The sequence below is a fragment of the Cololabis saira genome, chromosome 7 (assembly GCF_033807715.1).
Source record: "Cololabis saira isolate AMF1-May2022 chromosome 7, fColSai1.1, whole genome shotgun sequence".
Classification (NCBI taxonomy): Eukaryota; Metazoa; Chordata; class Actinopteri; order Beloniformes; family Belonidae; genus Cololabis; species Cololabis saira.
In genome coordinates, this window is record NC_084593.1 from 790,628 (window position 1) to 807,836 (window position 17,209).

The window sequence follows — 17,209 nt, forward strand, 5'->3', positions numbered from 1 at the left end:
AGACTAGAGGACTAGACTAGAGGACTAGACTAGAGGACTAGAGGACTAGACTAGAGGACTAGACTAGAGGACTAGACTAGAGGACTAGACTAGAGGACTAGACTAGAGGACTAGACTAGAGGACTAGACTAGAGGACTAGAGGACTAGACTAGAGGACTAGACTAGAGGACTAGAGGACTAGACTAGAGGACTAGACTAGAGGACTAGACTAGAGGACTAGAGGACTAGACTAGAGGACTAGACTAGAGGACTAGACTAGAGGACTAGAGGACTAGACTAGAGGACTAGACTAGAGGACTAGACTAGAGGACTAGACTAGAGGACTAGACTAGAGGACTAGACTAGAGGACTAGACTAGAGGACTAGACTAGAGGACTAGAGGACTAGACTAGAGGACTAGAGGACTAGACTAGAGGACTAGAGGACTAGACTAGAGGACTAGAGGACTAGACTAGAGGACTAGACTAGAGGACTAGACTAGAGGACTAGACTAGAGGACTAGACTAGAGGACTAGACTAGAGGACTAGACTAGAGGACTAGACTAGAGGACTAGACTAGAGGACTAGACTAGAGGACTAGACTAGAGGACTAGACTAGAGGACTAGACTAGAGGACTAGACTAGAGGACTAGACTAGAGGACTAGACTAGAGGACTAGACTAGAGGACTAGACTAGAGGACTAGACTAGAGGACTAGACTAGAGGACTAGAGGACTAGAGGACTAGACTAGAGGACTAGACTAGAGGACTAGACTAGAGGACTAGACTAGAGGACTAGACTAGAGGACTAGAGGACTAGAGGACTAGACTAGAGGACTAGACTAGAGGACTAGACTAGAGGACTAGACTAGAGGACTAGACTAGAGGACTAGACTAGAGGACTAGAGGACTAGACTAGAGGACTAGACTAGAGGACTAGACTAGAGGACTAGACTAGAGGACTAGACTAGAGGACTAGAGGACTAGACTAGAGGACTAGACTAGAGGACTAGAGGACTAGACTAGAGGACTAGACTAGAGGACTAGACTAGAGGACTAGACTAGAGGACTAGACTAGAGGACTAGAGGACTAGACTAGAGGACTAGAGGACTAGACTAGAGGACTAGACTAGAGGACTAGACTAGAGGACTAGACTAGAGGACTAGAGGACTAGACTAGAGGACTAGAGGACTAGACTAGAGGACTAGACTAGAGGACTAGACTAGAGGACTAGACTAGAGGACTAGACTAGAGGACTAGACTAGAGGACTAGACTAGAGGACTAGACTAGAGGACTAGACTAGAGGACTAGACTAGAGGACTAGACTAGAGGACTAGACTAGAGGACTAGACTAGAGGACTAGACTAGAGGACTAGACTAGAGGACTAGAGGACTAGAGGACTAGACTAGAGGACTAGACTAGAGGACTAGACTAGAGGACTAGACTAGAGGACTAGACTAGAGGACTAGAGGACTAGAGGACTAGACTAGAGGACTAGACTAGAGGACTAGACTAGAGGACTAGACTAGAGGACTAGAGGACTAGACTAGAGGACTAGACTAGAGGACTAGACTAGAGGACTAGACTAGAGGACTAGAGGACTAGACTAGAGGACTAGACTAGAGGACTAGACTAGAGGACTAGACTAGAGGACTAGACTAGAGGACTAGAGGACTAGACTAGAGGACTAGACTAGAGGACTAGAGGACTAGACTAGAGGACTAGACTAGAGGACTAGACTAGAGGACTAGACTAGAGGACTAGACTAGAGGACTAGAGGACTAGACTAGAGGACTAGAGGACTAGACTAGAGGACTAGACTAGAGGACTAGACTAGAGGACTAGACTAGAGGACTAGAGGACTAGACTAGAGGACTAGACTAGAGGACTAGACTAGAGGACTAGACTAGAGGACTAGAGGACTAGACTAGAGGACTAGACTAGAGGACTAGACTAGAGGACTAGACTAGAGGACTAGAGGACTAGACTAGAGGACTAGACTAGAGGACTAGACTAGAGGACTAGACTAGAGGACTAGACTAGAGGACTAGACTAGAGGACTAGACTAGAGGACTAGACTAGAGGACTAGACTAGAGGACTAGACTAGAGGACTAGACTAGAGGACTAGACTAGAGGACTAGACTAGAGGACTAGACTAGAGGACTAGACTAGAGGACTAGACTAGAGGACTAGACTAGAGGACTAGACTAGAGGACTAGAGGACTAGAGGACTAGACTAGAGGACTAGACTAGAGGACTAGACTAGAGGACTAGACTAGAGGACTAGACTAGAGGACTAGACTAGAGGACTAGAGGACTAGACTAGAGGACTAGACTAGAGGACTAGACTAGAGGACTAGAGGACTAGAGGACTAGACTAGAGGACTAGAGGACTAGAGGACTAGACTAGAGGACTAGAGGACTAGAGGACTAGACTAGAGGACTAGACTAGAGGACTAGACTAGAGGACTAGACTAGAGGACTAGACTTGAGGACTAGACTAGAGGACTAGAGGACTAGACTAGAGGACTAGACTAGAGGACTAGACTAGAGGACTAGACTAGAGGACTAGACTAGAGGACTAGACTAGAGGACTAGAGGACTAGACTAGAGGACTAGACTAGAGGACTAGACTAGAGGACTAGACTAGAGGACTAGACTAGAGGACTAGACTAGAGGACTAGACTACTAGACTAGAGGACTAGACTAGAGGACTAGACTAGAGGACTAGACTAGAGGACTAGACTAGAGGACTAGACTAGAGGACTAGACTAGAGGACTAGACTAGAGGACTAGACTAGAGGACTAGACTAGAGGACTAGACTAGAGGACTAGACTAGAGGACTAGAGGACTAGACTAGAGGACTAGACTAGAGGACTAGAGGACTAGACTAGAGGACTAGACTAGAGGACTAGAGGACTAGAGGACTAGACTAGAGGACTAGACTAGAGGACTAGACTAGAGGACTAGACTAGAGGACTAGACTAGAGGACTAGACTAGAGGACTAGACTAGAGGACTAGAGGACTAGACTAGAGGACTAGACTAGAGGACTAGAGGACTAGACTAGAGGACTAGACTAGAGGACTAGAGGACTAGACTAGAGGACTAGACTAGAGGACTAGACTAGAGGACTAGAGGACTAGACTAGAGGACTAGACTAGAGGACTAGACTAGAGGACTAGACTAGAGGACTAGACTAGAGGACTAGAGGACTAGACTAGAGGACTAGACTAGAGGACTAGACTAGAGGACTAGAGGACTAGAGGACTAGACTAGAGGACTAGAGGACTAGAGGACTAGACTAGAGGACTAGAGGACTAGAGGACTAGACTAGAGGACTAGACTAGAGGACTAGACTAGAGGACTAGACTAGAGGACTAGACTAGAGGACTAGACTAGAGGACTAGAGGACTAGACTAGAGGACTAGACTAGAGGACTAGACTAGAGGACTAGACTAGAGGACTAGACTAGAGGACTAGAGGACTAGACTAGAGGACTAGACTAGAGGACTAGACTAGAGGACTAGACTAGAGGACTAGACTAGAGGACTAGACTAGAGGACTAGACTAGAGGACTAGACTAGAGGACTAGACTAGAGGACTAGACTAGAGGACTAGACTAGAGGACTAGACTAGAGGACTAGACTAGAGGACTAGAGGACTAGACTAGAGGACTAGACTAGAGGACTAGAGGACTAGACTAGAGGACTAGACTAGAGGACTAGAGGACTAGAGGACTAGACTAGAGGACTAGACTAGAGGACTAGAGGACTAGACTAGAGGACTAGACTAGAGGACTAGAGGACTAGACTAGAGGACTAGACTAGAGGACTAGAGGACTAGACTAGAGGACTAGACTAGAGGACTAGACTAGAGGACTAGAGGACTAGACTAGAGGACTAGACTAGAGGACTAGAGGACTAGACTAGAGGACTAGACTAGAGGACTAGACTAGAGGACTAGAGGACTAGACTAGAGGACTAGACTAGAGGACTAGACTAGAGGACTAGACTAGAGGACTAGACTAGAGGACTAGACTAGAGGACTAGAGGACTAGACTAGAGGACTAGACTAGAGGACTAGACTAGAGGACTAGACTAGAGGACTAGACTAGAGGACTAGACTAGAGGACTAGACTAGAGGACTAGACTAGAGGACTAGACTAGAGGACTAGACTAGAGGACTAGACTAGAGGACTAGAGGACTAGAGGACTAGACTAGAGGACTAGACTAGAGGACTAGACTAGAGGACTAGACTAGAGGACTAGACTAGAGGACTAGACTAGAGGACTAGACTAGAGGACTAGAGGACTAGACTAGAGGACTAGAGGACTAGACTAGAGGACTAGACTAGAGGACTAGACTAGAGGACTAGACTAGAGGACTAGACTAGAGGACTAGAGGACTAGACTAGAGGACTAGACTAGAGGACTAGACTAGAGGACTAGACTAGAGGACTAGACTAGAGGACTAGACTAGAGGACTAGACTAGAGGACTAGAGGACTAGACTAGAGGACTAGAGGACTAGACTAGAGGACTAGACTAGAGGACTAGACTAGAGGACTAGACTAGAGGACTAGACTAGAGGACTAGACTAGAGGACTAGACTAGAGGACTAGACTAGAGGACTAGACTAGAGGACTAGACTAGAGGACTAGACTAGAGGACTAGAGGACTAGACTAGAGGACTAGACTAGAGGACTAGACTAGAGGACTAGAGGACTAGACTAGAGGACTAGACTAGAGGACTAGACTAGAGGACTAGACTAGAGGACTAGAGGACTAGACTAGAGGACTAGACTAGAGGACTAGACTAGAGGACTAGACTAGAGGACTAGACTAGAGGACTAGAGGACTAGACTAGAGGACTAGACTAGAGGACTAGACTAGAGGACTAGACTAGAGGACTAGACTAGAGGACTAGACTAGAGGACTAGAGGACTAGACTAGAGGACTAGACTAGAGGACTAGACTAGAGGACTAGACTAGAGGACTAGACTAGAGGACTAGACTAGAGGACTAGACTAGAGGACTAGAGGACTAGACTAGAGGACTAGAGGACTAGACTAGAGGACTAGACTAGAGGACTAGACTAGAGGACTAGACTAGAGGACTAGACTAGAGGACTAGACTAGAGGACTAGACTAGAGGACTAGACTAGAGGACTAGACTAGAGGACTAGACTAGAGGACTAGAGGACTAGACTAGAGGACTAGACTAGAGGACTAGACTAGAGGACTAGACTAGAGGACTAGACTAGAGGACTAGAGGACTAGACTAGAGGACTAGACTAGAGGACTAGACTAGAGGACTAGACTAGAGGACTAGACTAGAGGACTAGACTAGAGGACTAGACTAGAGGACTAGACTAGAGGACTAGAGGACTAGACTAGAGGACTAGACTAGAGGACTAGACTAGAGGACTAGAGGACTAGACTAGAGGACTAGAGGACTAGACTAGAGGACTAGACTAGAGGACTAGACTAGAGGACTAGAGGACTAGACTAGAGGACTAGACTAGAGGACTAGACTAGAGGACTAGACTAGAGGACTAGACTAGAGGACTAGACTAGAGGACTAGACTAGAGGACTAGACTAGAGGACTAGACTAGAGGACTAGACTAGAGGACTAGACTAGAGGACTAGACTAGAGGACTAGACTAGAGGACTAGACTAGAGGACTAGACTAGAGGACTAGACTAGAGGACTAGACTAGAGGACTAGACTAGAGGACTAGACTAGAGGACTAGACTAGAGGACTAGACTAGAGGACTAGAGGACTAGACTAGAGGACTAGACTAGAGGACTAGACTAGAGGACTAGACTAGAGGACTAGACTAGAGGACTAGACTAGAGGACTAGACTAGAGGACTAGACTAGAGGACTAGAGGACTAGACTAGAGGACTAGAGGACTAGACTAGAGGACTAGAGGACTAGACTAGAGGACTAGACTAGAGGACTAGACTAGAGGACTAGACTAGAGGACTAGACTAGAGGACTAGACTAGAGGACTAGAGGACTAGACTAGAGGACTAGACTAGAGGACTAGACTAGAGGACTAGAGGACTAGACTAGAGGACTAGACTAGAGGACTAGAGGACTAGACTAGAGGACTAGAGGACTAGACTAGAGGACTAGACTAGAGGACTAGACTAGAGGACTAGACTAGAGGACTAGAGGACTAGACTAGAGGACTAGAGGACTAGACTAGAGGACTAGAGGACTAGACTAGAGGACTAGAGGACTAGACTAGAGGACTAGACTAGAGGACTAGACTAGAGGACTAGACTAGAGGACTAGACTAGAGGACTAGACTAGAGGACTAGACTAGAGGACTAGACTAGAGGACTAGAGGACTAGAGGACTAGACTAGAGGACTAGACTAGAGGACTAGACTAGAGGACTAGACTAGAGGACTAGACTAGAGGACTAGACTAGAGGACTAGACTAGAGGACTAGACTAGAGGACTAGACTAGAGGACTAGAGGACTAGACTAGAGGACTAGACTAGAGGACTAGAGGACTAGACTAGAGGACTAGACTAGAGGACTAGACTAGAGGACTAGACTAGAGGACTAGACTAGAGGACTAGACTAGAGGACTAGACTAGAGGACTAGACTAGAGGACTAGACTAGAGGACTAGAGGACTAGACTAGAGGACTAGACTAGAGGACTAGAGGACTAGACTAGAGGACTAGACTAGAGGACTAGAGGACTAGACTAGAGGACTAGACTAGAGGACTAGACTAGAGGACTAGACTAGAGGACTAGACTAGAGGACTAGACTAGAGGACTAGACTAGAGGACTAGACTAGAGGACTAGAGGACTAGACTAGAGGACTAGACTAGAGGACTAGACTAGAGGACTAGACTAGAGGACTAGAGGACTAGACTAGAGGACTAGACTAGAGGACTAGACTAGAGGACTAGACTAGAGGACTAGAGGACTAGACTAGAGGACTAGAGGACTAGACTAGAGGACTAGACTAGAGGACTAGACTAGAGGACTAGACTAGAGGACTAGACTAGAGGACTAGACTAGAGGACTAGACTAGAGGACTAGACTAGAGGACTAGACTAGAGGACTAGAGGACTAGAGGACTAGACTAGAGGACTAGACTAGAGGACTAGAGGACTAGACTAGAGGACTAGAGGACTAGACTAGAGGACTAGACTAGAGGACTAGAGGACTAGACTAGAGGACTAGACTAGAGGACTAGAGGACTAGACTAGAGGACTAGAGGACTAGAGGACTAGACTAGAGGACTAGACTAGAGGACTAGAGGACTAGACTAGAGGACTAGACTAGAGGACTAGACTAGAGGACTAGACTAGAGGACTAGACTAGAGGACTAGACTAGAGGACTAGACTAGAGGACTAGACTAGAGGACTAGACTAGAGGACTAGAGGACTAGAGGACTAGAGGACTAGAGGACTAGACTAGAGGACTAGACTAGAGGACTAGACTAGAGGACTAGACTAGAGGACTAGACTAGAGGACTAGACTAGAGGACTAGACTAGAGGACTAGACTAGAGGACTAGACTAGAGGACTAGACTAGAGGACTAGACTAGAGGACTAGACTAGAGGACTAGAGGACTAGACTAGAGGACTAGACTAGAGGACTAGACTAGAGGACTAGACTAGAGGACTAGACTAGAGGACTAGAGGACTAGACTAGAGGACTAGAGGACTAGACCCCCCCCTCACTTACGTCACCCACTTTTTTCTCAAAATTTTGACTTTTTTCAAAAAAATTTGACTTTTTTCTCGAAATTTTGACTTTTTTCTCAAAATTTTGACTTTTTTCTCGACTTTTCTCAAAATCTTGACTTTTTTCCTCAAAATTGTGACTTTTTTCTCAAAATTTTGACTTTTTCTCGACTTTTCTTGAAATTTTGACTTTTTTCTCAAAATTTTGACTTTTTTCTCAAAATTTTGACTTTTTTCTCAAAATTTCGACTTTTTTCTCAAAATTTTGACTTTTTTCTCAAAATTTTGACTTTTTTTCTCCACTTTTCTCGACATTTTGACTTTTTTCTCAAAATTTTGACTTTTTTCTCAAAATCTTGACTTTTTTCTCAAAGTTTTGACTTTTTTCTCGACTTTTTTACGGAACGTTAGATCCTCTACGAAACTAAAACTAAACCCCAGGGCCCCCAGGCCCCCTCAGGGCCCCCCCCCCCTCACTTACGTCGCAGACCTCCCCCCCCCCCCTCACTTACGTCACAGACCTCCCCCTCGGGGACTCCCCTCAGGACCGCGTACAGCTCCAGGTGTTCTCTCCCCGTCAGCAGCTCGTTGACGGCGTCAAACTGAGGACAGTAGCCCATGTTCTGGTGGACCTGGTCCATCTCCCGGAGGATGCTGGGAAATAACGGGGGGGGGGGGAGGTTAATAACATGTTCTGGTGGACCTGGTCCATCTCCCGGAGGATGCTGGGAAATAACGGAGGGGGGGGGGGGTTAATAACATGTTCTGGTGGACCTGGTCCATCTCCCGGAGGATGCTGGGAAATAACGGGGGGGGGGGGGGTTAATAACATGTTCTGGTGGACCTGGTCCATCTCCCGGAGGATGCTGGGAAATAACGGGGGGGGGGGTTAATAACATGTTCTGGTGGACCTGGTCCATCTCCCGGAGGATGCTGGGAAATAACGGAGGAGGGGGGGTTAATCATCTGTTGATCAATAATGACAAAAATTATGACTAAATATCGTCAATAAAAATTCGGACTAAATACTAGTTCCTGGTTCTGGGTCTGGACTAATAATAATAATAATAATAATAATGCATTTAACTTGTAATGCACTTTCCATTCAATGAATCTCAAAGTGCTACACTTAGACCATTATTCATTCATACACATTCTCTCTGGTGGTGGTAGCTACGTTTGTAGCCACAGCTGCTACGTTTGTAGCCACAGCTGCTACTTTTGTAGCCACAGCTGCTACTTTTGTAGCCACAGCTGCTACGTTTGTAGCTACAGCTGCTACGTCTGTAGCTACAGCTGCTACGTCTGTAGCTACAGCTGCTACGTTTGTAGCCACAGCTGCTACGTTTGTAGCCACAGCTGCTACGTTTGTAGCCACAGCTGCTACTTTTGTAGCCACAGCTGCTACTTTTGTAGCCACAGCTGCTACGTTTGTAGCCACAGCTGCTACATCTGTAGCCACAGCTGCTACTTTTGTAGCCACAGCTGCTACTTTTGTAGCCACAGCTGCTACTTTTGTAGCCACAGCTGCTACGTTTGTAGCCACAGCTGCTACATCTGTAGCCACAGCTGCTACATCTGTAGCCACAGCTGCTACTTTTGTAGCCACAGCTGCTACGTTTGTAGCCACAGCTGCTACTTTTGTAGCCACAGCTGCCCTGGGGTAGACTGATGGAAGCGTGGCTGCCAAATCGCGCCTAACGGCCCCTCCGACCACCACCAACATTCATACACATTCACACGGGGCAGGTGGGTAAGGTGTCTTGCCCAAGGACACTACGACAGCAAACTGGGACAGAGCGGGATTCGAACCGCCGACCTTCCCATCATTGGACGACCCGCTCTACCACCTGAGCTACTGCCGCCCATAAGAAAACTTAATTCATTACACCTCTTTAAAAACTCTCTATACTAAATATCATCAAAATTCTGACTAAATACTAGTTCCTGGTTCTGGGTCTGGACTAGTTCCTGGTTCTGGGTCTAGACTAGTTCCTGGTTCTGGGTCTAGACTAGTTCCTGGTTCTGGTCTGGACTAGTTCCTGGTTCTGGGTCTGGACTAGTTCCTGGTTCTGGGTCTGGACTAGTTCCTGGTTCTGGGTCTGGACTAGTTCCTGGTTGTGGGTCTGGACTAGTTCCTGGTTCTGATCTAGTTCCTGGTTCTGGGTCTGGACTAGTTCCTGGTTGTGGGTCTGGACTAGTTCCTGGTTGTGGGTCTGGACTAGTTCCTGGTTGTGGGTCTGGACTAGTTCCTGGTTGTGGGTCTGGACTAGTTCCTGGTTCTGGGTCTGGACTAGTTCCTGGGTCTGATCTAGTTCCTGGTTTTGGGTCTGGACTAGTTCCTGGTTCTGGGTCTGGACTAGTTCCTGGTTCTGGGTCTGGACTAGTTCCTGGTTCTGGGTCTGGACTAGTTCCTGGTTCTGGGTCTGGACTAGTTCCTGGTTCTGGGTCTGGACTAGTTCCTGGGTCTGGGTCTGGACTAGTTCCTGGTTCTGGGTCTGGACTAGTTCCTGGGTCTGGGTCTGGACTAGTTCCTGGTTCTCACCTCTTCCCGGCCAGGAAGGCCTCTCCGCTAGTCACTAGCGTGTCTCCCGTTAGCATCTTGAAGGTCGTCGTCTTTCCGGCGCCGTTGACGCCGAGGAGCCCGAAGCACTGAGAGAGAACAGGGTTACCACGGTTACTATGGTTACAGGGGTTACCACGGTTACTATGGTTACCAGGGTTACCACGGTTACCATGGTTACAGGGGTTACCAGGGTTACCACGGTTACCACGGTTACCAGGGTTACAGGGGTTACCACGGTTACCACGGTTACAGGGGTTACCACGGTTACAGGGGTTACCACGGTTACCAGGGTTACAGGGGTTACCAGAGTTACCATGGTTACCACGGTTACCACGGTTACAGGGGTTACCACGGTTACCAGAACCGGTCTGGCACCAGGACCAGGTCCTCACCTCTCCAGGGGGGATCCCCACACAGAGCTGGTCCACGGCCGGTTTCTGCTTCCTCTGGAACACCTGAGGAAACAGTTCAGTTAGAACCAGGAACCGGGAACTAGATCTAGATCTAGATCTAGTAGATCTGGATCTAGATCTAGACCTACTAGATCTGGATCTAGATCTAGATCTAGTAGATCTGGATCTAGATCTAGTAGATCTGGATCTAGATCTAGACCGTCTGCGGTAGAACCTGGGTCCAAACCCGGGACCAGGTTCCTACCTTGGTCAGCCCCCTCAGCTCCAGGATGTTACGTTTATTCTATGTTTGTTTGTTTGTTTGTTTGTTGTTGTTTACCTTGGTCAGCCCCCTCAGCTCCAGGATGTTACGTTTATTCTATGTTTGTTTGTTTGTTTGTTTGTTGTTGTTTACCTTGGTCAGCCCCCTCAGCTCCAGGATGTTACGTTTATTCTATGTTTGTTTGTTTGTTTGTTTGTTGTTGTTTACCTTGGTCAGCCCCCTCAGCTCCAGGATGTTACGTTTATTCTACGTTTGTTTGTTTGTTTGTTTGTTTGTTTGTTTGTTGTTTACCTTGGTCAGCCCCCTCAGCTCCAGGATGTTACGTTTATTCTACGTTTGTTTGTTTGTTTGTTTGTTTGTTTGTTTGTTGTTTACCTTGGTCAGCCCCCTCAGCTCCAGGATGTTACGTTTATTCTTTGTTTGTTTGTTTGTTTGTTTGTTTGTTGTTGTTTACCTTGGTCAGCCCCCTCAGCTCCAGGATGTTACGTTTATTCTATGTTTGTTTGTTTGTTTGTTGTTGTTTACCTTGGTCAGCCCCCTCAGCTCCAGGATGTTACGTTTATTCTATGTTTGTTTGTTTGTTTGTTGTTGTTTACCTTGGTCAGCCCCCTCAGCTCCAGGATGTTACGTTTATTCTTTGTTTGTTTGTTTGTTTGTTTGTTTGTTGTTGTTTACCTTGGTCAGCCCCCTCAGCTCCAGGATGTTATGTTTATTCTATGTTTGTTTGTTTGTTTGTTTGTTTGTTTGTTGTTGTTTACCTTGGTCAGCCCCCTCAGCTCCAGGATGTTATGTTTATTCTATGTTTGTTTGTTTGTTTGTTTGTTGTTGTTTACCTTGGTCAGCCCCCTCAGCTCCAGGATGTTATGTTTATTCTATGTTTGTTTGTTTGTTTGTTTGTTTGTTTGTTGTTGTTTACCTTGGTCAGCCCCCTCAGCTCCAGGATGTTATGTTTATTCTATGTTTGTTTGTTTGTTTGTTTGTTGTTGTTTACCTTGGTCAGCCCCCTCAGCTCCAGGATGTTATGTTTATTCTATGTTTGTTTGTTTGTTTGTTTGTTTGTTTGTTGTTGTTTACCTTGGTCAGCCCCCTCAGCTCCAGGATGTTATGTTTATTCTATGTTTGTTTGTTTGTTTGTTTGTTGTTGTTTACCTTGGTCAGCCCCCTCAGCTCCAGGATGTTATGTTTATTCTATGTTTGTTTGTTTGTTTGTTTGTTTGTTTGTTGTTGTTTACCTTGGTCAGCCCCCTCAGCTCCAGGATGTTATGTTTATTCTATGTTTGTTTGTTTGTTTGTTTGTTGTTGTTTACCTTGGTCAGCCCCCTCAGCTCCAGGATGTTATGTTTATTCTATGTTTGTTTGTTTGTTTGTTTGTTTGTTTGTTGTTGTTTACCTTGGTCAGCCCCCTCAGCTCCAGGATGTTACGTTTACTCTATGTTTGTTTGTTTGTTTGTTTGTTGTTGTTTACCTTGGTCAGCCCCCTCAGCTCCAGGATGTTATGTTTATTCTATGTTTGTTTGTTTGTTTGTTTGTTTGTTTGTTGTTGTTTACCTTGGTCAGCCCCCTCAGCTCCAGGATGTTATGTTTATTCTATGTTTGTTTGTTTGTTTGTTTGTTGTTGTTTACCTTGGTCAGCCCCCTCAGCTCCAGGATGTTATGTTTATTCTATGTTTGTTTGTTTGTTTGTTTGTTTGTTTGTTGTTGTTTACCTTGGTCAGCCCCCTCAGCTCCAGGATGTTATGTTTATTCTATGTTTGTTTGTTTGTTTGTTTGTTGTTGTTTACCTTGGTCAGCCCCCTCAGCTCCAGGATGTTATGTTTATTCTATGTTTGTTTGTTTGTTTGTTTGTTTGTTTGTTGTTGTTTACCTTGGTCAGCCCCCTCAGCTCCAGGATGTTATGTTTATTCTATGTTTGTTTGTTTGTTTGTTTGTTGTTGTTTACCTTGGTCAGCCCCCTCAGCTCCAGGATGTTATGTTTATTCTATGTTTGTTTGTTTGTTTGTTTGTTTGTTTGTTGTTGTTTACCTTGGTCAGCCCCCTCAGCTCCAGGATGTTATGTTTGTTTGTTTGTTTGTTTGTTTGTTTGTTTGTTGTTGTTTACCTTGGTCAGCCCCCTCAGCTCCAGGATGTTGTGTTTGTTTGTTTGTTTGTTTGTTGTTGTTTACCTTGGTCAGCCCCCTCAGCTCCAGGATGTTATGTTTATTCTACGTTTGTTTGTTTGTTTGTTTGTTTGTTGTTGTTTACCTTGGTCAGCCCCCTCAGCTCCAGGATGTTACGTTTATTCTACGTTTGTTTGTTTGTTTGTTTGTTGTTGTTTACCTTGGTCAGCCCCCTCAGCTCCAGGATGTTATGTTTATTCTACGTTTGTTTGTTTGTTTGTTTGTTTGTTGTTGTTTACCTTGGTCAGCCCCCTCAGCTCCAGGATGTTACGTTTATTCTACGTTTGTTTGTTTGTTTGTTTGTTTGTTTGTTGTTGTTTACCTTGGTCAGCCCCCTCAGCTCCAGGATGTCTCCTCTCCCGAGTCCGTGGACGATCCTCTGTCTCTCCCGGGCCACGTCCTCGTCCTCGTCCCCCAACGACGGTTTAGGTTTGGTGGGTTTGGTGACGGACCTGCGGATCAGGACCAGGACCAGGATCAGGATCAGAACCAGAACCAGGATCAGGATCAGAACCAGAACCAGGACCAGGATCAGGATCAGGACCAGGATCAGGACCAGGACCAGGACCAGGACCAGGATCAGAACCAGGACCAGGACCAGGACCAGGATCAGAACCAGGACCAGGACCAGGATCAGAACCAGGACCAGGACCAGGACCAGGATCAGAACCAGGACCAGGATCAGAACCAGGACCAGGACCAGGTCCAGGACCAGGATCAGAACCAGGACCAGGATCAGAACCAGGACCAGGACCAGGTCCAGGACCAGGACCAGGATCAGGACCAGGATCAGGACCAGAACCAGGATCAGAACCAGGATCAGGACCAGGGTCAGGATCAGGGTCAGGTGACTCTCAGGTCATGTGACCTTCAGTCCGGGTTCCGGGCTGAACCGGTAGATCAGGGGTGTCCAACCCGCAGCACGTGAGCCTCATGCGGCTCTTGAGACTTTATCTGATGGTGCAGTGAAAGACACGTAGGAAGTGGAGGAAACATCTGCCGTGACTGGAATCAAACCCGCGTCGCTGTTCAGGGGAAGGTTTACATGAGTTACTGCTCAAGCATTGAGCTATACGGACGCTAGCGCTCGTGTTTGTGACGGAAATAACTTGGAGGGAAAAAGTCATCACGACAGGCCGTGGTATAAGCTCATTATATCACAGTTAACGACCAATCAGATCATTATAGCACAGTTAACAACCAATCAGATCATTATACCACAGTTAACAACCAATCAGATCATTATACCACAGTTAACAACCAATCAGATCATTATACCACAGTTAACAACCAATCAGATCATTATACCACAGTTAACAACCAATCAGATCATTATACCACAGTTAACAACCAATCAGATCATTATACCACAGTTAACAACCAATCAGATTGCAAGATCTAATGGTATGTTTATCTCAGAGAGAGCTAGGTGTAGGGACGGGAATTGATAAGATTTTTTCGATTCCGATTCCATTTTCGATTCTGCTTAACGATTCGATTCTTTATCGATTCTCATTTGGAAAAAAAGGAGAAGAAACAATTTTAGTATCAACTTTGTTTTATAAAAACAAAGTTGATACTAAAATTGTTTCTTTGTTTCAATTTCTTTGTTTCTCTGATCTTTTTTGTTCAAAGATATAAAACTTTTATATCTTTGAACAAAATAATATAAGTGAGGTCTTAAGACGCCCCCATTGGCTCCTCCATGGTTACAGGGGGTCCCACAAAATTATTTGTAATATACAGTAAAATATGTATTTAATATAAAATAATGATAAAATCAATATTCTTCTGTAGAAATTAACTAAAAACAACTAATTATTTTGTAGCAATTACACAAGAATGTCCAGTAACATGTTCAACACCACAAACTTAGTCCCTGCTGGTAACATGCATCTATTCTGGCTGATACTCTTCCCTGCTGATGAAAGGAGAAGCTAGTGGTAGAAGCTAGCGGTAGATGCTAGTGGTAGATGCTAGTGGTAGAAGCTAGCGGTAGATGCTAGCGGTAGCTGCTCTTTAACTTCTCCATAGATGAGCTGATGAGCTGCAGCTGTCAGGAGCTCCGCTGTCCGCCGGAGCGCCGGCACGTCCACGTGTCCGAGCGCGCAGCTCTGCTAAAGCATGATTTATGGTTCCGCGTTAAATCGACGCAGAGCCCTCGGCGTAGGGCAGGGATATTCAATTGGGGGGTGTTTGTTGAAAAAAAAAAAAAATATATATATATTTTTTTAATAATATTTTTATAACTGGCTACTATGGACTAAAATGCTTGTGCTCAATGCTTAATATAATATTCAAATAAGGAAATCTTGGTGGAAAGTGGTGCTTTGTCATTATGGCGTGTTTTATTAAAAGTAGGTCAATATCAACTTCATTAAGTTTGCACAATGCATGGTTTCAAATGAACTTGCATTCAAAATAATATTTCTTTATCTGAATATTATATTTAACATTCACAATTACTAAATCTGGAGACAATTAATACATCATTCATATGTAAACTAGATATATTCAAATGTATAATACAAATGTATTATATTTACATAAGTCTTCGTCTTTGAGTGCAAAATACATTTTGAAAACCCCCACATTTTCAAATTGTGCAGCCCTCTCCATACAGTCCTTTTGCAGATGTGGCCCCCGGCCGAATCTAGTTGAATACCCCTGGCGTAGGGTATGCCGTACGGTGCGTGTAGCCGCGTGCGTGTAGCCGCGTACCCTACGCCGTAGGATCTGCGTTGGTGTAACGCGGAACCATAAATCATTCTTACCACACGCCGGCTGACTCCGCGCTCCCAGCGCATCAGCCGGCCGAGTCTTAACAGTTTCCCCCCTTAGTTGAAATGTCCACATTGCAAGTATTGTCGTCCTGTTGTCGTCCTTTTTGGTAAAATGTTACCAAACTTTCGAGCGTTTATGCCGCTTTGTCCCCGTGTTTTCCTGCTGGGCGTGAATGCGCACGTTGCTCAACGTGCTTGGTGACGTCATTCACGTCCACTGGAATCGATAAGGGAATCGTTGGGAAAAAGGCAAACCATTCCAAGGAATTGAAACACTGGGAACCGGTTCTCAACAAGACCCGGTTCTCAACAAGACCCGGTTCTGGTACCCATCCCTGGCTGGGAGTGAGGGATTATGGGTAGTTGATGTTTGCAGTAACACAGGAACCAATCGTGGCTCTGATTGGTTGGACACCCCTGGGTAAATAAATGGTAGTAGACGGTAATAGACTAGTAATCTCTAGTAATCCCTAGTAAACACTAGTAAACTGTAGTAAATTCTAGTAATCTGTAGTAAATTCTAGTAATCCCTAGTAAATACTAGTAGTAATCTGCAGTATAATCTGTAGTACTCTGGTACTCACCTGGGCCGGATGCAGAACCGGTACTGGATCAGGACGGTGATGTAGTAATCTCTAGTAATCTGTAGTACTCTCTAGTATAGTTGTAGTACTCTGTAGTACTCTGTAGTACTCTAGTATATTCTGTAGTACTCTGTAGTATAATCTGCAGTATAATCTGTAGTACTCAGTACTGACCTGGGCCGGATGCAGAACCGGTACTGGATCAGGACGGTGATGATGAAGAAGACGATTCCTTCCAGAGCCATGAAGAACAAGTTCTTCCCCACCATGTCCCAGTGGAGCGGGGACCGGAACCGGCTCTCCCCTGGAACCAGAACCAGAACCATCAGAACCAGACCCGTTAGAACCAGAACCAGAACCAGACCCGTTAGAACCAGAACCATCAGAACCAGAACCAGAACCATCAGAACCAGAACCATCAGAATCAGAACCAGAACCATCAGAACCAGAACCAGAACCATCAGAACCAGAACCATCAGAATCAGAACCAGAACCATCAGAACCAGAACCAGAACCATCAGAATCAGAACCAGAACCATCAGAACCAGAACCAGAACCATCAGAATCAGAACCAGAACCATCAGAACCAGAACCATCAGAACCAGAACCATCAGAACCAGAACCAGAACCATGTCCCAGTGGAGCGGGGACCGGAACCAGCTCTCCCCTGGAACCAGAACCAGAACCAGAACCATCAGAACCAGAACCACAACCAGACCCGTTAGAACCAGAACCATCAGA

The 17,209-nt window shown here is 45.6% G+C and overlaps 1 protein-coding gene across 1 annotated transcript in view; it reads right to left on the minus strand.

Annotated features, from left to right (window-relative positions):
- The window catches only part of LOC133446709 (phospholipid-transporting ATPase ABCA1-like), a 118,566-nt gene that overhangs the window by 16,117 nt on the left and 85,240 nt on the right, over positions 1-17,209 (minus strand). Inside the window, exons 40-44 of the mRNA XM_061724701.1 lie at positions 16,643-16,772; positions 13,424-13,553; positions 10,663-10,725; positions 10,250-10,356; positions 8,217-8,358 (exon numbers count right to left, since the gene is read on the minus strand). Coding sequence (XP_061580685.1) covers positions 8,217-8,358; positions 10,250-10,356; positions 10,663-10,725; positions 13,424-13,553; positions 16,643-16,772 — 572 coding nt within the window. The remainder of the gene's footprint in view (positions 1-8,216; positions 8,359-10,249; positions 10,357-10,662; positions 10,726-13,423; positions 13,554-16,642; positions 16,773-17,209) is intronic.